The sequence below is a fragment of the Lucilia cuprina genome, chromosome 6 (assembly GCF_022045245.1).
Source record: "Lucilia cuprina isolate Lc7/37 chromosome 6, ASM2204524v1, whole genome shotgun sequence".
Classification (NCBI taxonomy): Eukaryota; Metazoa; Arthropoda; class Insecta; order Diptera; family Calliphoridae; genus Lucilia; species Lucilia cuprina.
Genome location: NC_060954.1, coordinates 60,698,537 through 60,716,575, shown reverse-complemented (window position 1 = coordinate 60,716,575; position 18,039 = coordinate 60,698,537). Strand labels below are relative to the sequence as shown.

At 31.7% G+C, this 18,039-nt stretch overlaps 1 protein-coding gene across 11 annotated transcripts in view; it reads right to left on the bottom strand.

Annotated features, from left to right (window-relative positions):
* LOC111678541 overlaps window positions 1-18,039 on the bottom strand; it is a 70,087-nt gene that overhangs the window by 33,208 nt on the left and 18,840 nt on the right. For all 11 annotated transcript variants that reach the window (XM_046955291.1, XM_046955290.1, XM_023439928.2 and 8 more), the window contains one exon: window positions 536-2,839. In XM_046955291.1, coding sequence (XP_046811247.1) covers window positions 536-2,839 — 2,304 coding nt within the window. The remainder of the gene's footprint in view (window positions 1-535; window positions 2,840-18,039) is intronic.

Genomic DNA, 18,039 nt, shown 5'->3' with positions numbered 1-18,039 from the left:
GACTTTATTCGGCAGTGTTCTAGTCCTTCTGTCCGGAAGTCGTGGATTCGAAAGCGACCTTGGTTTGTTTCTTCGGATCTAAGGTAACATATATCCTGCTTTTAAGGATGCGTCACTAGTTAGTTAGCTTTAAGCTGTATATGTTAAAGCTGTGCTCTTCTCACAAACTTCCGACTAAGCAGATTAAAACATTAACCACTAACATCATTAACAAATCTGTTTAAATTAGTTCGAAGTAGCATGTGTTGACTGGGGAAATGATGCCCAAAATTTGCGAAAATTCGATAGAAATATGGACTTAATACCGTAATATTTAATCCCTTTTACGTCCTAAATTAAATCTTTACAAAAATGTTCTTTAAATTCAAAAATTCATTTAAAGTAACTACTAACCTGCTGTAATGCATGTTTGAATTATACATTATCTATATAAATACATACATAATACATATTAATGTATGTATGTCTACATACATACTTAAGTTGATCATCATCTATCTACATACATACATAAATATGTGTGTGTGATACATACCTTTCATTTAATTTCGTATTTTTCTGACGTTTAATGTGGCGTCTATTAAAACTGTTCGTACACGAGTTCGATGTTGGTTTCGTTAATACTGTTGCTGAGTGATGTTGTGGAAGGTGCTGTTGACTGTGTTGATAGTGATGTTGCTGCTGCTGTAGTAGTTGTTGTTGATGATGGGGATGTTGGTGTTGATGCAGCTGTTGTTGCTGCTGATGATGATGTTGGTGATGCTGATGATAATGGGGCTGATAGTGTGTAGTATGTGGTGTCTGTTGGTTTTGTGGATTTTTCTGTTGTTGCTGCTGTTGATTGGGTAACGAATGTTGTTGCAAGTAAGCTGGTGTTTTGACGCCAGCACTGGCAACGGTCGATGTTGATTCGCCGCCAACGACCTCGTTGGTGGACTGATGGGAACCGTTACTCGATGAATGATGGGTGTAATCAGTCGGTGCACTAAGCTGTCGATTGAATTCGGTTTTGCGACGACTTATATCGGTCAGACAATACTTATTGAGATGTCCGTTACTCGATAAAGAACTTTTCGGTGATATTGCATGGGGTGAGCCGGCATGTAGGCGATTGCACGAATTAGTGCTAACACTAAGTTTGTTGCCGTTGTTGACCAGATTGCAGCCTTTGTTATTAATTTTGGCTGTTTTATATTGCTGCTGGTGCGGCTGCTGTTTGCTGGAGGTTGGGTTGGAGGATAAATAATTGACACTACTACTTTTGCCGCCGAATACCTGTTGCTGTTGCTGCAAATACGAATTGCTACTGTTGGCGGATGCGGCTGCTGCGGCGGCTGCTGCTAAGACGGCACTTACGGCTGTTTCACTTTTAATTGAGGAACGATATGTGGGATATGAGGACTTGACAGCACCGTTCACTATGTAAGGGGTACTGTGTCGCGACACTTGGTGTCCGGAAGCCACAGATGGTGAAGTTGATGTCGACTGTTGTTGCTGCTGCTGTTGTTGTTGTTGCTGTTTCTTCTCCACCAGGTAGAGATTAAGATACTTGTCTCCCGGATGCAAAGAGTTATCGGACACCGCGTTTGACTTGGCTAGTATTTGACTTTTTTTCTTGCCCGTAGGATGAGTTTTCAGCGACAGATTTCTCAGTTTACGCGACTGTTCTTTGATTTTATTGGTTTTCAGGAAAGACGGACTATTCCCGATGCACTTGAAGATATAGGCTTTATTTACCAACTGCTGCTTGTCCGGTTGCTGTGATTGCGAATCTAATTCGTTCTTGGCATAAATATTACAATCACTATAATGTGTCTTTAGCAGTGGACAATTGTTGACGTCTTCTAGTTGATGATGACTATAACTGCTGGTTTGGCTTAACGGATCCGAGTTGCTTAGATTATGAACGACTAGATGTTTAAAATCTCCCTGTGTTTGCTGTGAATCCTGATAATCATCGGCTATGGCCAAGCTACTACTTTTGCTGTTGGGGCTGTACGATAGGCGACTGGTTGGGCTGTGTTGCTGCTGATGATAACGCTGATTGGCGTCCGCAAGGGTCAACAGCTGCGGTGAACCACTATCGTAAGAGTTTTGTTTTGAAACGCTACTAAAACGTAAGCCTGCTGATGATGTCTCGTACTGCAGTGAGTGATGATCATCACCTGTTGAACTTCGGGGGCAGGTGGTGTTGGCGTTGCCGCCTAGCCTGCTAGGCTTGCCGAAATCACTACCTTTCTCCTCGCGGTGTGGTTTAACTTCGCTGTCAAGTAAGAATTCGTTGTCGTTGTCGGTGCTGAGACCGTAATAGTTGCGTGACGCACCTTTAGCACTAGTGGTGTGTGTTGTGGTGTTGGTGGTGGATGTTGCAGCCGGTAACGTATCACTAACAACTAGTGCACATTTAAGAGACTCACAACTGCACGATATCGATTTGTGCAGCTGATTACGCGTAGAGGACGAAACGTGATCACTGTTTTTACGCGACGTATTACGCGACCGATAACTAACGCTACCACTGTTTTGATCACCAGTCGTTTGCTGCTGTAGATGATGGTATTGTTGTTCTTGATCTTGATCGGAGGTGGTTGCTCCTTCTTGTGTGGTTACGGCACTACAATAACTGTTATTATCCGAATGACTACTGTATAGAGGAGCAGTCTGAGTCTGTGTGTTCTGAGCGCTTGTAAGGTTGATCAGAGACTGGCGCAGCAAATGTTGATGCGAATGGTGTTGCGGTTGTTGGCGCTGTTGTTGCTTTAATTGTTGTTGTTTAAATTGATGATTTTGTTGTTGCTGTTGTTGTTGATCACTACTATACAAGTTTTCTCTGCTAGCACTGTAAAGATATTTAAACAATAAACAAAACAAAAACAAATATAAATACACCGTTACAAATAATAACGCTCGCACAAAACTCTACTCTCTACAAGGTATATTAGAAGAGATACTAGTTCCTCTCTTCTAATACCACCATTTTTACTCAAACAAAAACGTATTAGAAAAGAAAGAAAAAACTGTTATACACACAGTTCTAATTGTTAGAATTAGTTTAAGGAATATTTAGAGTAGATGGTTATTTATGCCAATTTTAATCAAAATTAAATATTGCCGTTCTCAGTATAATATATGAGTGGGTGAGCCAGAGTTTTTTTTTCGTGGAGCCATAGAGCAAGAAAGAGAGAGTAGAAATTATAATAATAATAGCAATATGTACTAATAATGATAATAATAAATAAATAAGTAAAATACATTTAAATAATACCATGCTTTGCATACAATAATACAATTCAATACAATAAAATCAAATATAATAAAATGAAATGCCAAACAAACAAACAATACCCCAACCAATCAATTTGGAGTAAATTTAAAACTGGAAAAAAAGAAGAATCTAATTGAGTATCGTATCATTTTCATTATATTGAAAAAATGTATTTCTTGTGTGTAAGTTAGAGAAAGAGAGTGAGTTTTAATGGTGCTGTTTTGTATATAGAGTAATAGAAATTTGTATTAATTTTCTATCGTTTATTATTATTTTTTCGTATAATAAAAGTCGTGCAAAAGTGAGCAAATCTGAAAATTGTTTAGAAAATATTTCGCTATATAAAAGTAATAAAGATTTTTGACAGAGTTGTTAAAGAGTTCATTCGTTTGCTGATATTTAACTAAGTGGAAATTAAAAATATTGTTTTTTTTAAATGTATAGATTTACAAATGTTATAAAGTAGCAAAAAAATCCATGTGAGAAAGAAGCTTAATTTACTCAAAAAACTAGCAATCAGACAGATACTATCATTATAGATAAAAAAAATTAAATTAGAGACCGAATGTCCGAATAAGTGGTTTTAGCATTAGAATTGAATTCCCATATAGCACAATTTCGTTATTTCTTGTTTAATATGCAGTATATGCATGGAGTTCTACTTTAGTTCTAGTGCAGTTCGAGTTCAGTGGTCTGTGGCCTCCGGTAGGTTAGTGCTTAGTATTCTAGTCTGCCAGACCGGAGGTTGTGAGTTCGATTTCCACCCGTGGCACTGGTTAAGGAGCGCACAACATGCCCGTTAGAGGCCTAGGTGTATTTCTTCGGATTTGATGTGTATACATCCTCGTTTCAAACTAATTAACAAGTTCAGTTCTAGTTCAGTTGTAGTTCAGTTCTAGTTCAGTTCTAATTCAGTTCTAGTTTAGTTCTAGTTTAGTTCTAGTTCAGTACTTTTTCAGTTCTAGTTCAGTTCTACTTCAATTTTAGTTCAGTTCTAGTTAAGTTGTAGTTCAGTTGTAGCTCAGTTCTAGTTCAGTTGTAGTTCAGTTGTAGTTCAGTTCTAGTTCTAGTTCAGTTCTAGTTCTAGTTCAGTTCTAGTTCTAGTTCAGTTCTAGTTCTAGTTCAGTTCTAGTTCAGTTCTAGTTCAGTTCTAGTTCAGTTCTAGTTCAGTTCTAGTTCAGTTCTAGTTCAGTTCTAGTTCAGTTCTAGTTCAGTTCTAGTTCAGTTGTAGTTCAGTTGTAGTTCAGTTCTAGTTCAGTTCTAGTTCAGTTCTAGTTAAGTTCTTGTTCAGTTCTGGTTCAGTTCTAATTGAGTTCTAGTTAAGTTCTAGTTCAGTTCTTGTTCACCTCTATTTCTAGTTCATATAAAAAGTTGATTTCCTTAGTTTGAGCTTTTCCTAATCATCTAAAATCAGGTAATTTAAAAATTCGATATATACGTGGAATTTCCTCAGTATTAACCAAAACTCAAAATCGAATTTATTATTTGAAACCCTGATTTTTGTCTCATTTGTAATTGCGAGAATTCATTCTCTCTTATCAATTATTCACTAGAGAAATTGAAAATGTATCAATTGTTGCCATATATTGCCATAATTTTCCCACTTCTAGAATATGAATTTATTAAGGTATCCTTTTCGAGGCCATTCTGAAAACTCTTGATTATAATTACAAATTATATTGAACATGAGAATTTAACATGTAAACCTCCAAAAAGCCAACCTTAGGGTATCATGAGGTCAACACTACATCATTAGTCCTGACTTTTATAAGCATATTTGTAAAATTAATGCTTTCATTTGACTAATTAATATTACCTTGCATGGTGATATGATTAAGGTAATTTTGGCGATTTGTAAATAAAAGATTAACAATCACTGAAAATTGAGCAGCACTAAATAAATTGATTTAAATAAATATTTAGAGTGTAAACACAAGAGAGATAGTAAATAAATTTTGGAAGCTGTAAATAAATAATATGAATTTGGGGAATGCCTGACTTTTTGCTAAATACTATTCATTTATTTATTTAAAATTTTTCTATATTTACTTTTTAGTTAATTAATGAAAATATTTGCCGGAAATAAGAAATTTTATCTGTTAAAATATTAAGCATTAAAAAATGCTTAAGTTTTTCTTTTATTTATAGTATAAAGGTGCAAGTTCAAAATTTGTATAAAAACTCAATGTCAAAGATTTTTTTCAGTTATTATAAATACAATTGCATTTTTTGTTTTGTTCCATATGCTACCAAGTAAATAGATCATTTAGTATATTTTTGTTCAATTTATTAAAAAATGACGTGATCGCCAAATTTATGGCGAAATAAACAATAAAACAACTGCATGTTTTATATTCCAAGTACTTTTATTGGATCTTCTCCAAAAGCACAAAACAATGCAAAAACTACACAAAAATTGACTCGGAAAAATAATTGTAAATGGTACATAAATATGTATACAAAAAAAATACTTGTAATTAAACTAAACATCTGGTTGTAAATTGTTACAATAAGATTAATTATTCTATTTATAAACAATTTAGAAAAAACTACAATTTCTCCTTGTTGCGATAACTACACGTGTCAAAACAGCTGACGCCGCCTTGCCACATTTTGTACATTTTCCTTATATAACCTTAAAACTTAATTATTAATTAATTTTTCACAGAAAAGAAAAATACAAAAAAAAAAATAACAAGTACCCTAAGTACAACGTTCTGTAAAAAAACTTGTAACAAATAAGTATAAGTATATTGTTTAAATGTATTTATTTTATATTTGTATTTTGTTTGACATTTTAAGCTAAGTCCGGTTTTGTTCTTAGTATCGGGGGTTTTTAAGAAAAATCATTTAGGAAATTAACATTTTTATTGGGGTTTACAAATTGTAATTTATAAATATTTCATAAATTAAAAAAACCCGTACTCTTGAAATATTTGGTTAAAGGAAAATATAAATTTAACAATAAATATTGATTTTTTCATAATAAATTGATTCTAACAAGTTAGACTTTTTGTTTTCGGGAAGCTAGGTTTTTATAAAATAATGTCCAATTAATGACTGATATTTAAAGCAAATATTAAAACTTTGTTTCTTAAAAAATATTAACGAAATGTTAATCTCTATTATCAGTTCTAGTTCAGTTTTAGTTCAGTTCTACTTCAGTCCTAGTTTAATTCTAGTTCAGTTCTAGTTCAGTTCTAGTTCAGTTCTAGTTCAGTTCCAGTTCAGTTATAGTTCAGTTATAGTTCAGTTATAGTTCAGTTATAGTTCAGTTATAGTTCAGTTCTAGTTAAGTTATAGTTCAGTTCTAGTTAAGTTATAGTTCAGTTCTAGTTCAGTTCTAGTTCAGTTCTAGTTCAGTTCTAGTTCAGTTCTAGTTCAGTTTATATTCAGTTCTAGTTCAGTTTCTAGTTCAGTCATTCTAGTTCAGTTCTAGTTCAGTTCTAGTTCAGTTCTAGTTCAGTTCTAGTTCAGTTCTAGTTCAGTTCTAGTTCAGTTCTAGTTCAGTTCTAGTTCAGTTCTAGTTCAGTTCTAGTTCAGTTCTAGTTCAGTTCTAGTTCAGTTCTAGTTCAGTTCTAGTTCAGTTCTAGTTCAGTTCTAGTTCAGTTCTAGTTCAGTTCTAGTTCAGTTCTAGTTCAGTTCTAGTTCAGTTCTAGTTCAGTTCTAGTTCAGTTCTAGTTCAGTTCTAGTTCAGTTCTAGTTCAGTTCTAGTTCAGTTCTAGTTCAGTTCTAGTTCAGTTCTAGTTCAGTTCAGTTCAGTTCTAGTTCAGTTCTAGTTCAGTTCTAGTTCAGTTCTAGTTCAGTTCTAGTTCAGTTCTAGTTCAGTTCTAGTTCAGTTCTAGTTCAGTTCTAGTTCAGTTCTAGTTCAGTTCTAGTTCAGTTCTAGTTCAGTTCTAGTTCAGTTCTAGTTCAGTTCTAGTTCAGTTCTAGTTCATTTCTAGTTCAGTTCTAGTTCAGTTCTAGTTCAGTTCTAGTTCAGTTCTAGTTCAGTTCTAGTTCAGTTCTAGTTCAGTTCTAGTTCAGTTCTAGTTCAGTTCTAGTTCAGTTCTAGTTCAGTTCTAGTTCAGTTCCTAGTTCAGTTCTAGTTCAGTTCTAGTTCAGTTCTAGTTCAGTTCTAGTTCAGTTCTAGTTCAGTTCTAGTTCAGTTCTAGTTCAGTTCTAGTTCAGTTCTAGTTCAGTTCTAGTTCAGTTCTAGTTCAGTTCTAGTTCAGTTCTAGTTCAGTTCTAGTTCAGTTCTAGTTCAGTTCTAGTTCAGTTCTAGTTCAGTTCTAGTTCAGTTCTAGTTCAGTTCTAGTTCAGTTCTAGTTCAGTTCTAGTTCAGTTCTAGTTCAGTTCTAGTTCAGTTCTAGTTCAGTTCTAGTTCAGTTCTAGTTCAGTTCTAGTCAGTTCTAGTTCAGTTCTAGTTCAGTTCTAGTTCAGTTCTAGTTCAGTTCTAGTTCAGTTCTAGTTCAGTTCTAGTTCAGTTCTAGTTCAGTTCTAGTTCAGTTCTAGTTCAGTTCTAGTTCAGTTCTAGTTCAGTTCTAGTTCAGTTCTAGTTCAGTTCTAGTTCAGTTCTAGTTCAGTTCTAGTTCAGTTCTAGTTCAGTTCTAGTTCAGTTCTAGTTCAGTTCTAGTTCAGTTCTAGTTCAGTTCTAGTTCATTCTAGTTCAGTTCTAGTTCAGTTCTAGTTCAGTTCTAGTTCAGTTCTAGTTCAGTTCTAGTTCAGTTCTAGTTCAGTTCTAGTTCAGTTCTAGTTCAGTTCTAGTTCAGTTCTAGTTCAGTTCTAGTTCAGTTCTAGTTCAGTTCTAGTTCAGTTCTAGTTCAGTTCTAGTTCAGTTCTAGTTCAGTTCTAGTTCTAGTTCAGTTCTATTTCTAGTTCAGTTCTAGTTCAGTTCTAGTTCAGTTCTAGTTCAGTTCTAGTTCAGTTCTAGTTCAGTTCTAGTTCAGTTCTAGTTCAGTTCTAGTTCAGTTCTAGTTCAGTTCTAGTTCAGTTCTAGTTCAGTTCTAGTTCAGTTCTAGTTCAGTTCTAGTTCAGTTCTAGTTCAGTTCTAGTTCAGTTCTAGTTCAGTTCTAGTTCAGTTCTAGTTCAGTTCTAGTTCAGTTCTAGTTCAGTTCTAGTTCAGTTCTAGTTCAGTTCTAGTTCAGTTCTAGTTCAGTTCTAGTTCAGTTCTAGTTCAGTTCTAGTTCAGTTCTAGTTCAGTTCTAGTTCAGTTCTAGTTCAGTTCTAGTTCAGTTCTAGTTCAGTTCTAGTTCAGTTCTAGTTCAGTTCTAGTTCAGTTCTAGTTCAGTTCTAGTTCAGTTCTAGTTCAGTTCTAGTTCAGTTTCTAGTTCAGTTCTAGTTCAGTTCTAGTTCAGTTCTAGTTCAGTTCTAGTTCAGTTCTAGTTCAGTTCTAGTTCAGTTCTAGTTCAGTTCTAGTTCAGTTCTAGTTCAGTTCTAGTTCAGTTCTAGTTCAGTTCTAGTTCAGTTCTAGTTCAGTTCTAGTTCAGTTCTAGTTCAGTTCTAGTTCAGTTCTAGTTCAGTTCTAGTTCAGTTCTAGTTCAGTTCTAGTTCAGTTCTAGTCTAGTTCAGTTCTAGTTCAGTTCTAGTTCAGTTCTAGTTCAGTTCTAGTTCAGTTCTAGTTCAGTTCTAGTTCAGTTCTAGTTCAGTTCTAGTTCAGTTCTAGTTCAGTTCTAGTTCAGTTCTAGTTCAGTTCTAGTTCAGTTCTAGTTCAGTTCTAGTTCAGTTCTAGTTCAGTTCTAGTTCAGAGTTTCTAGTTCAGTTCTAGTTCAGTTCTAGTTCAGTTCTAGTTCAGTTCTAGTTCAGTTCTAGTTCAGTTCTAGTTCAGTTCTAGTTCAGTTCTAGTTCAGTTCTAGTTCAGTTCTAGTTCAGTTCTAGTTCAGTTCTAGTTCAGTTCTAGTTCAGTTCTAGTTCAGTTCTAGTTCAGTTCTAGTTCAGTTCTAGTTCAGTTCTAGTTCAGTTCTAGTTCAGTTCCAGTTCAGTTATAGTTCAGTTCTAGTTCAGTTCTAGTTCAGTTCGAGCTCAGTTCTAGTTGAGTTCTATATGACAACATTTTGTGTAAATAAATATCTGACACGATATCTTGAAAGTGTGATGTGATGAATAAATTTTGACTCAGTTTTGCCCAATCGTTTAGAAAGGTATACTTCTACTGTATTTTGCTCCTGCCTCGTCTTCGGTGAGTTTACTAGACTCAAAACTTGAAATCGGATTAACTTTTTAGATATTGGAATTTTTAGATTAGCATTTTAATATCCAAAAACAGAAATAAGTGAATTTTTATTAAGAGATCTTACACCTAATGCTTAAAAGACATCAACTGATCCCCCACCTAGCAGATATTTTAATCATTCCTTGAGGAATTTTCTTTTCGAACCGAAAAGATAACACAATTTTGTTATGGTTTTGAAAAGTCTAAATACCGTATACACCCACTTATTCAAAGTATCGATTAAAATATAAATTAATAAAATGTGTCCACTATTTCTTTTTTATCAATTCCATTGATCAGTTAATGAAATTGTTTGTGTATCAAGAGGAAAAAAGTTTATAGGTCAATTCTTTATTCTATAAACAAAATCCACAAAAAAAAACATTAATAACAGACACGAGTACATTGAGGTATATTTGCAATGAAACATATCGAGGTGCACCAGACGATAAGCTACAAGACTGCGCAAATATAATTCAACTTTACAGTAACAACTATTAAAAAAAGAACAATATTCGAAAATAAGTTAAATACGAAAAAGTTCATTTTTTTGGCGCGATTTTAAAAGTTTCCACTGTATTTATGGAATGTGTGTTTTGTATGCAAAATATTTTAACCAGATAGTCGAAGTCAGTCACACAAAAATACCAGTCTATAGAGAGTGAGATCGCTAACTTGTATATATACATATCTATGTAGTAGTGCATGTGATTTAAGAAATTGTGACGTAATATTATATTGCCTGTGACTGAGTAGTGATCAACCACCAGCCATCCAACTCGACTGAACTGAACTGAACCGAACCGGCCTGCAAGTGTTTTTCGTATAAAGTTAAACAAATTCATTAAATGTTTATGTTTGAAAATACAAACAAACAGCCAAAGAAATAAATATAATAAAATACAATTCACTTTTTATATGAACAATATTTTTTTTTTATTTCTTCCTTTTGTCGTGGACCAATTAATTGATATTGTTTTTGCTGCTGTTTTTGTTTTTGTTGTTGTTGTTGCTACTGTGAATTAATAAAGCAAAATTCTTAATAGAGATGTGTAGAGTATAGACGGGAAATGATCAGTAATAGTTAGTAGTTTATTTTTATTGTTTGTGTCTTTAGTCATACTTTGTATATCTTCATCTAAGATCTATCCCAACAAATTGGTTGTTGATATTATACGGATGAAGAGCTACTTACTTACTCACTTACTGGCTACATGTACTTTCAAATACTAATGAACTGATCTTGAAAATGTTTTACGACTGTAGTTGTATGCGTTAGATTTGTATATAGATTTGGTTCAATTAAAATATGTTGTTTTTTTTGTATTTATTTAGTTATTCATTTATTGTTATACAAGTGTACAAATATACAAAAAAAAAAAGAATATTTATTCTTTATAATCATTGTCGTTGTATACGGTTAAATAAATCGGTATTAGCAAGTCAAGGTCAATATCTCTTAATCAAGTATATGATCAATGACAATGACCGATTACTTTGAATTGAAAACAAGTAGGAAAGTATAGTCGGGCATGGCCGACCATATGATACCCTACACCATGAGTATATTTTTACAATTTTTACTTTTATAAAATTTGTATTTTTTGTAAAGAAACTTTTATGTTGAATATTACCATAATTCCAAAATATTTAAGCCATTTATTGATAAAAAAAACTAAAATTTCTAAATGAGGCTTTATATATGTTAAATATGGGCCGATCCTCGGTAAATTTGGGAAAAGGATATATTTCTAAATAACAGTTAGTTTTGTTGAGTTTCATTGCGATACAAATGGTTACAAGTCAATTTTAGACGTTTAAGTCATTTTTTGAAGGGGGGTTTGTATGGGGGCTAGGGTCAAATATAGGCCGATCCTTACGAAAATCTGCAGTATCATTTATACTTATATAAAATTTATTTGTGCCAATTTTTAGAGAGATAGCAGAATATTTGACGTAATTATAGCATAAAAAGTTCAAATCGGGAGGTACGGTTGTATGGGAGCTAGGTGAAATAATGGACCGATTTCAACCATTTTCAATAGGCTTCGTCCTTGTGTCAAAAAACATGCTTGGTCCAAATTTCATCAAATTATCTTGAAAATTGCGGCCTGTACCTTGCGCACAAGGTTTACATGGACAGCCAGCCAGCCAGCCGGACAGACGGACGGACGGACGGACGGACATGTCTTAATCGACTCAAAAAATGATTCTGAATCGATCGGTATACTTTAAGGTGGGTATTGGACCAATATTTTTGTATGTTACAAACATCAGCACAAACGTATAATACCCTCCCCACTATAGTGGTGTAGGGTATAATGATGTGAAATATACATGAGTATATTTTTCTTAATAATTTTTTTTTTAATTTTTTTCCCTGTACTTGATATTGGGTACTCTTTTTAATTATTGTATAAGTTATGATCAATTGTAATTACAGGTTTATTATTAAATCATTATAAAAAGAGTTTTGTACTTTTTGGGGTTTGATGGTTTAAAACGACTTTTAAAATGTCCTACAATGACTACGTTTCGCAGAAGATTCTATCGCTAGAATAAAACAAAATAAATGGCTGATCTCTTGTTGTTTAAAGTTTCTTTTAATATAAGGTGTTGTTCTTGTAATCGTTCTACTGTGACCGTTAGTTGTTTTCTGGGAAAACACAATTTCCTTCGGATCCACAATTTAACATAAGATATAGAAGGACACAAGATCGTCTTGGAATCGTAATAGTATAAAGAATATAACATAGGATAGGCATAAGATCGGCTTAGAATCTTATAACGATATAAAATATAAGACATTATATCATCTAAAAACTTTATAAGAACCCGAGATATAAGAATGACGAATTATCGTTTAGAATATTATAAGTATCCAGAATATAACATAAGAAAACCAAAGAGAATATCTTCTTAGAATCTTATTGACACAAATATAGTCTTAGGACTGATTCTTTAGGGATGTAGAAACCGATTTTAGTTTAAACTATATTTGAAGCAGATCTAACAGTTTAACTTTTCGATTTTTTGAATTTAGTTAAAAGTCGACTTTTTGCATTTCTTGAAAATTCGATTTTTCGACATTTTTCATTTAATTAAAAGTCGACTTTTTGACTTTTAGTATTTTATAAATTTAATAATTTTCCGACTCTTCGACTTTTTTCGACCTTTCGACTTTATTTCGACTTTTTCACTTTTTTTTACTTTTTCGCTTTTTTTTACTTTTTCCGACTTTTCGACATTTTCCGACTTTTTGATTTTTTTTTCGACTTTTCGATTTTTTTGATTATTTTTTCGACTTTTTCCACTTTTTTAAAATTTTTGACTTTTTATACCCTTCACTTTCGTGAGAAGGGTATATATAAGTTTGTCATTCCGTTTGTAATTTCTATAATATAATTTTCCGACACTATAAAGTATATATATTCTTGATCCTTATAGATAGCGGAGTCGATTAAGCCATGTCCGTCTGTCTGTCCGTCTGTCTGTCTGTCTGTTGAAATCAGTTTTTAGAGGACCCCAGATATCGGCGATGTCTGAATCTTCAATAATTCTATTAGACATGCTTTCGAGAAGATCGCTATTTAAAATCAGCAAAATCGGTCGGTAAATAACGGAGATATGAGCAAAAATCCGAGACAACCTCTGAAAATTTCATCAAAAAATTGTTAAAAAAGCAACAAAAACACTAAAAACACTGTACATAGAAAAAGATGTACACGTGTGTGTGTAGATGTATTTGGTTTTATTCAGCTGTGTATTTTTTTGTATGTTTGGAATTCAAACATACAAAGTATACACAGCAAAAAAATATGATTTGCATTTTTTGTTAAAATAAAATAATTTTCCCTTTTGTTTTGCAAATATATTTTTTGATGAATAGAAAAAAAAGTATTTAAAACGTTTTCAATTATATCAGAGTAGATTGTGAGTTATTGTACAATAATTTTTATGCGAATAATGTAAGTTTGAAATTTAAAACTAACACAAATTTTTTCCAAGTGCTTTTTAAAACAATTTTTTTTACGATAAACAAAAACAAAATCTACGTCTCGTCAATGTTTACCAGCAATGAATCAGAGGTCGAAGTCGACCGGCTTCGAGTCGGAGCTTAGCCGCCGCCGAACTATATTTAGTTGCTTGAGCCGCCGCCGAAACATTCGGCTTAAATCGACTCAAATTTTTTTAATGTTTTTATTAACTAGACTGTAAGATCAATTATGTTTAAAATACACTATGGTGAAGGGTATATAAGATTCGGCACAGCCGAATATAGCACTCTTACTTGTTTCTACTATTTTCGAGTTTTTCCGACTTTTCAATTTTTTCGACTTTTGACTATTTTCGCATTTTTTTGTTTATTTTTTGACTGTTTTCGGGTTTTTCTGACTATTTTAGAGTTTTTGACTTTTTTTCCACTTTTTTTAAATTTTCGACTATTTTTGACTTTTTTCTACTATTTTCGAGTTTTTCCGACATTTATTTTTTTCGTTTTTTTACGACTTTTCGACTTTTTTCAACTTATTGACTTTTTTCGACTTTTCTTTTACAAAGTCGACTTTTTTCATGGATGATAGTGGAGTTTTTTTTTTTAATTTTTTCGACTTTTTGACTATTTGCAGATTCTTTCGACTTTTTATACCCTTCACCTTCGTGAGAAGGGTATATATAAGTTTGTCATTCCGTTTGTAATTTCTATAATATAATTTTCCGACCCTATAAAGTATATATTCTGGATCCTTATAGATAGCGGTGTCGATTAAGCCATGTCCGTCTGTCTGTCTGTTTGTCCGTCTGTCTGTTGAAATCAATTTTCTGAAGACTCCAGATATCTTCGAGATCGAAATCTTCAATAATTCTGTCAGACATGCTTTCGAGAAGTTTCCTATTGAAAATCAGCAAATTCGGATTTTTCTGACCATTTTTGACTTTTTTCTACTATTTTAGATTTTTTCCGACTTTTTGATTTTTTTCGGTTTTTTACGACTTTTCGACTTTTTTCAACTTTTCCTTTGCAAAGTCGACTTTTTTTCATAGATGATAGTTTCGACAAAAAGTCGAGTTATAGAACCCTAATGACAATATCTGAATAAACTAAGCCATTAATTGATACTTTAAAAGCTCCCTTCAGTGTTTTTCGACTTTTGGATTTTTTTTCGGTTCTTTACGACTTTTCGACTTTTTTCAACTTTTCTTTTACAAAGTCGACTTTTTGACTTTTTTTCATAGATGATAGTTTTGACAAAAAGTCGAGTTATAGAACCCTAATGACAATATCTGAATAAGCTAAGCCATTAATTGATACTTTAATAGCTCCCTTCATTGTATTTTAAATATTTTGACCAAAACTCCTTATTGTAAGGTGCCTACAATATCCATAAAAATGCAATTAATATAATTACAACTATGTCAAATAAAAAACCAAATTATGCACTTTTATATATATTTTATTATTATTTAAAATGAAACGTATCATGCTTCATATTTTATTAAAATAAAACTTCAACCTTTTAATTGTTAATTATGTGGTTTACTGCAAAATTAAAAAAATCTACAACAAATCAACTACCGTAAAATAAAACCCCACCACAGCAGCAGTTAACCAGTAAACCAGACGTCAATATCATTTTCAGAATTTTTAGATATATATATATTTTTTTTTAAATTTTGAATAGCCACTGCCATGCAAAAGAGTTTATATGGTAGAATGGAGTTAGTTGTTCAGTCGCTCGTTCGGTCTGTCATACATTTCATTATAAATTTAACAATTTAAACTATTTTGTTATTTAGCTTTAATAACAAATTTGTTTTAATTATAAACAGCTTTAAATAATTTTCCAATTTGTTGGTTTGCAATTACTAATATTCTTGTTTTGTTTGTTTTTTTTTTCAAATTGGTTCAGCTTGGTAAAATTTTTATAAAAGAAAGTGCCTGAAAGCTGCGTGTTGCAAAATAAATTAATGAATAATACAAAAAAAAAGCTGTATGTTGCAATTAAGTTGCCAAATACATTCATATTTACATATGTATATTATTTATAATATTTGTTTAAATTTTTAAGCTAAAATGTAAAAGATTTATTTTTTACTACAAAAAAAAAGAATAATTCAACAATAATCTAATTTTCTACAAACATGCTAAATTTAAAAAATTCTAATTATTAATTAATATGAATTTATTATTATGAAAAAAATTATAGAAAAAAATCCTTCAACTGTTTTTAGCAGATATTATTAAAAATTAGCTTTAAAATTTCAATTGCTATAATTTATACTAAAAAAAAATGTTAATGACACTTTCCATGTAAAATGACATGATATTTAATGTTTTATTTTAAAACTCGTTTTTTAATATAAATTTGTTTTTGTTTTTCTTAATAAAAACAAAATTTTTTTGATTTTGTCTTGATATTTGTATTATTTATAAAATTCTAAAAATTGTTCATCGTAACCAATTACAGAAATTACTGCAATCGGCAAAATATGTAGCTAACGGTTAAACGACAACTTCAAGGTAAGATTATGAGCCTTACGTACGTTGTCTTAATATCTGAAAACTTTCAATCTATCGTTCCTATGAAGTATAACAGAATGATGAGAAAATTGAGGTTAGATTACAAAAGCTTTCATCGTCTTAGGTCCAGTAGTGAATCGAACTCCGCAGTATTTATGATTTATTTCTTTGATTTAATATTATTTATCTAATTTAATCTTTAAACATCTTCTTGAGAGTTTTATTGAGAATAAACTTATTCCATTAAAGATGGATTTATAGTGGATCGATCCGTGTAAAAAGTTAGATAAATTTTGATTTTAATAAAACTCGAATGTCATCGTAGTACCGTTATTTATAAGGCTGTTATAAATGTTAAAGTTTTTTTCTAATGAGTACTTATATGAGTTCTAACTTCATGGTAGTTGAAACTTAAATCGGAGCTTAATTCTATCAAATATATCTTTCAAACGTCTTGACTAAGTGATCAATGAATGAAATATGTTGTACCGATAAAAATGTTCGAAATTTAAACTGTATTACAGGGATCAATTGTATTGGAACTTAGTGAAATCTTAGCTGAACTCAATGCTATTGTAATGGATTTTCAATATCATGGAACAGGTCTCAACACCTGCACATTTCTAGACTATCATTTTATAGATGTCTCCATACTAAAGTTTTCAAAAAAAGCTATTCGCAAATTGATAGTTTGTATACTGATGACCCAAAAAGTCACATAAGTTTATTAAAATCATTTATGAATAATCCATATAAATGAGTCCATATCTGAGAATTAATATGTTTCATTTTAGTTCACTTCATTGATATAAGTGTTCTGAAGAGAAATCTAATCAGACTGTGAATGCATTTTTGTGAAATAACTAAATGGTTTAACTGGGGAGATCATTTAAAGTTCTAGTACCTAATCATCATCTCCGTTCCCGAGTAGAAAGCTAAGCAGATCGTTTTATAACGATATTAAAGGGAAAATCCTAAAAATCTAAAAAAATTAACCTAAGATTCCTAACGGGACATTAAACTTTCACATACATCCAATTATGCCTAATCCAATTATTTCTGGTCATATTATCTAAACGGTCATTCCGTTCGTTAATGTGAAGCCAAACAGAGCTATAATAACGATATCAAACATCCTTAAAGCTTAATAAAAGTGAATACTAACTAAACATTAAAGTCTCAGATGCCTAAAATTAAGCCTAGATAATGCTATAACGATTATATGTAGATTGTGTATCTTTAAGTGGTGGCGACTAACTACGAATATGGAGGGTATCTTTTCTGAGTGACAATGATGTGTTGTCAAATAGAAATTTGCGTTGTCCATATGACAATGATACGTTTCCAATATAAACCGTAGCGTAATCGAAATAACAACAAGTCATTGTTGCGATGACAACAGTGGCTCGGTGACAACGATGGTTGTCAAAATTATAATATATTTTGGGGACTTCACAATATACATATATGTTTTTGTTTTAAATTTGAGTTTTCATTAATTTTCTTATTTCATTTACAATTGTCTTCTTCTTTTTTTAAAAACATGCATTGTTTTGATAACAAACATTGACGTTTTCTGTTGTTTTGAATGGCAACACTGCGATGTTTAATCTTGTACTCAAAAACATCAAAGGGGATTAACATCAGAATCAATTTATTTTTAGATTAATTAATCTGATTATTAATTGCCATTTGAGTGCCAACTCAAATACCCGCCCTAAAGCATTTAATATAGAGATTTATATAAAGACGATATATTTATAAAATAAAAAAGATTTCTTTTAAACAAAATTCATGCTTTAGAAGACAAAATTTAAAGGATTTATTTACAAAAGTTTTTAATTATTTTTGAACAAAAAATTAATTACAATTCTACAACGACACAAACAGTTGAAGAACTTTTTATAGAAAATTTCTACATAATAAAAATGAAAAAAATTAAATAAAACTAAAAAATTTTTAAAAAAGTTAAATTGAAATTGAAATAATAAATATTTAGTTTAGTTTTTTTAGGTGGTGTAGCAAAACAATAACATATTTATTTATTTCTATGTTTTTGAATAC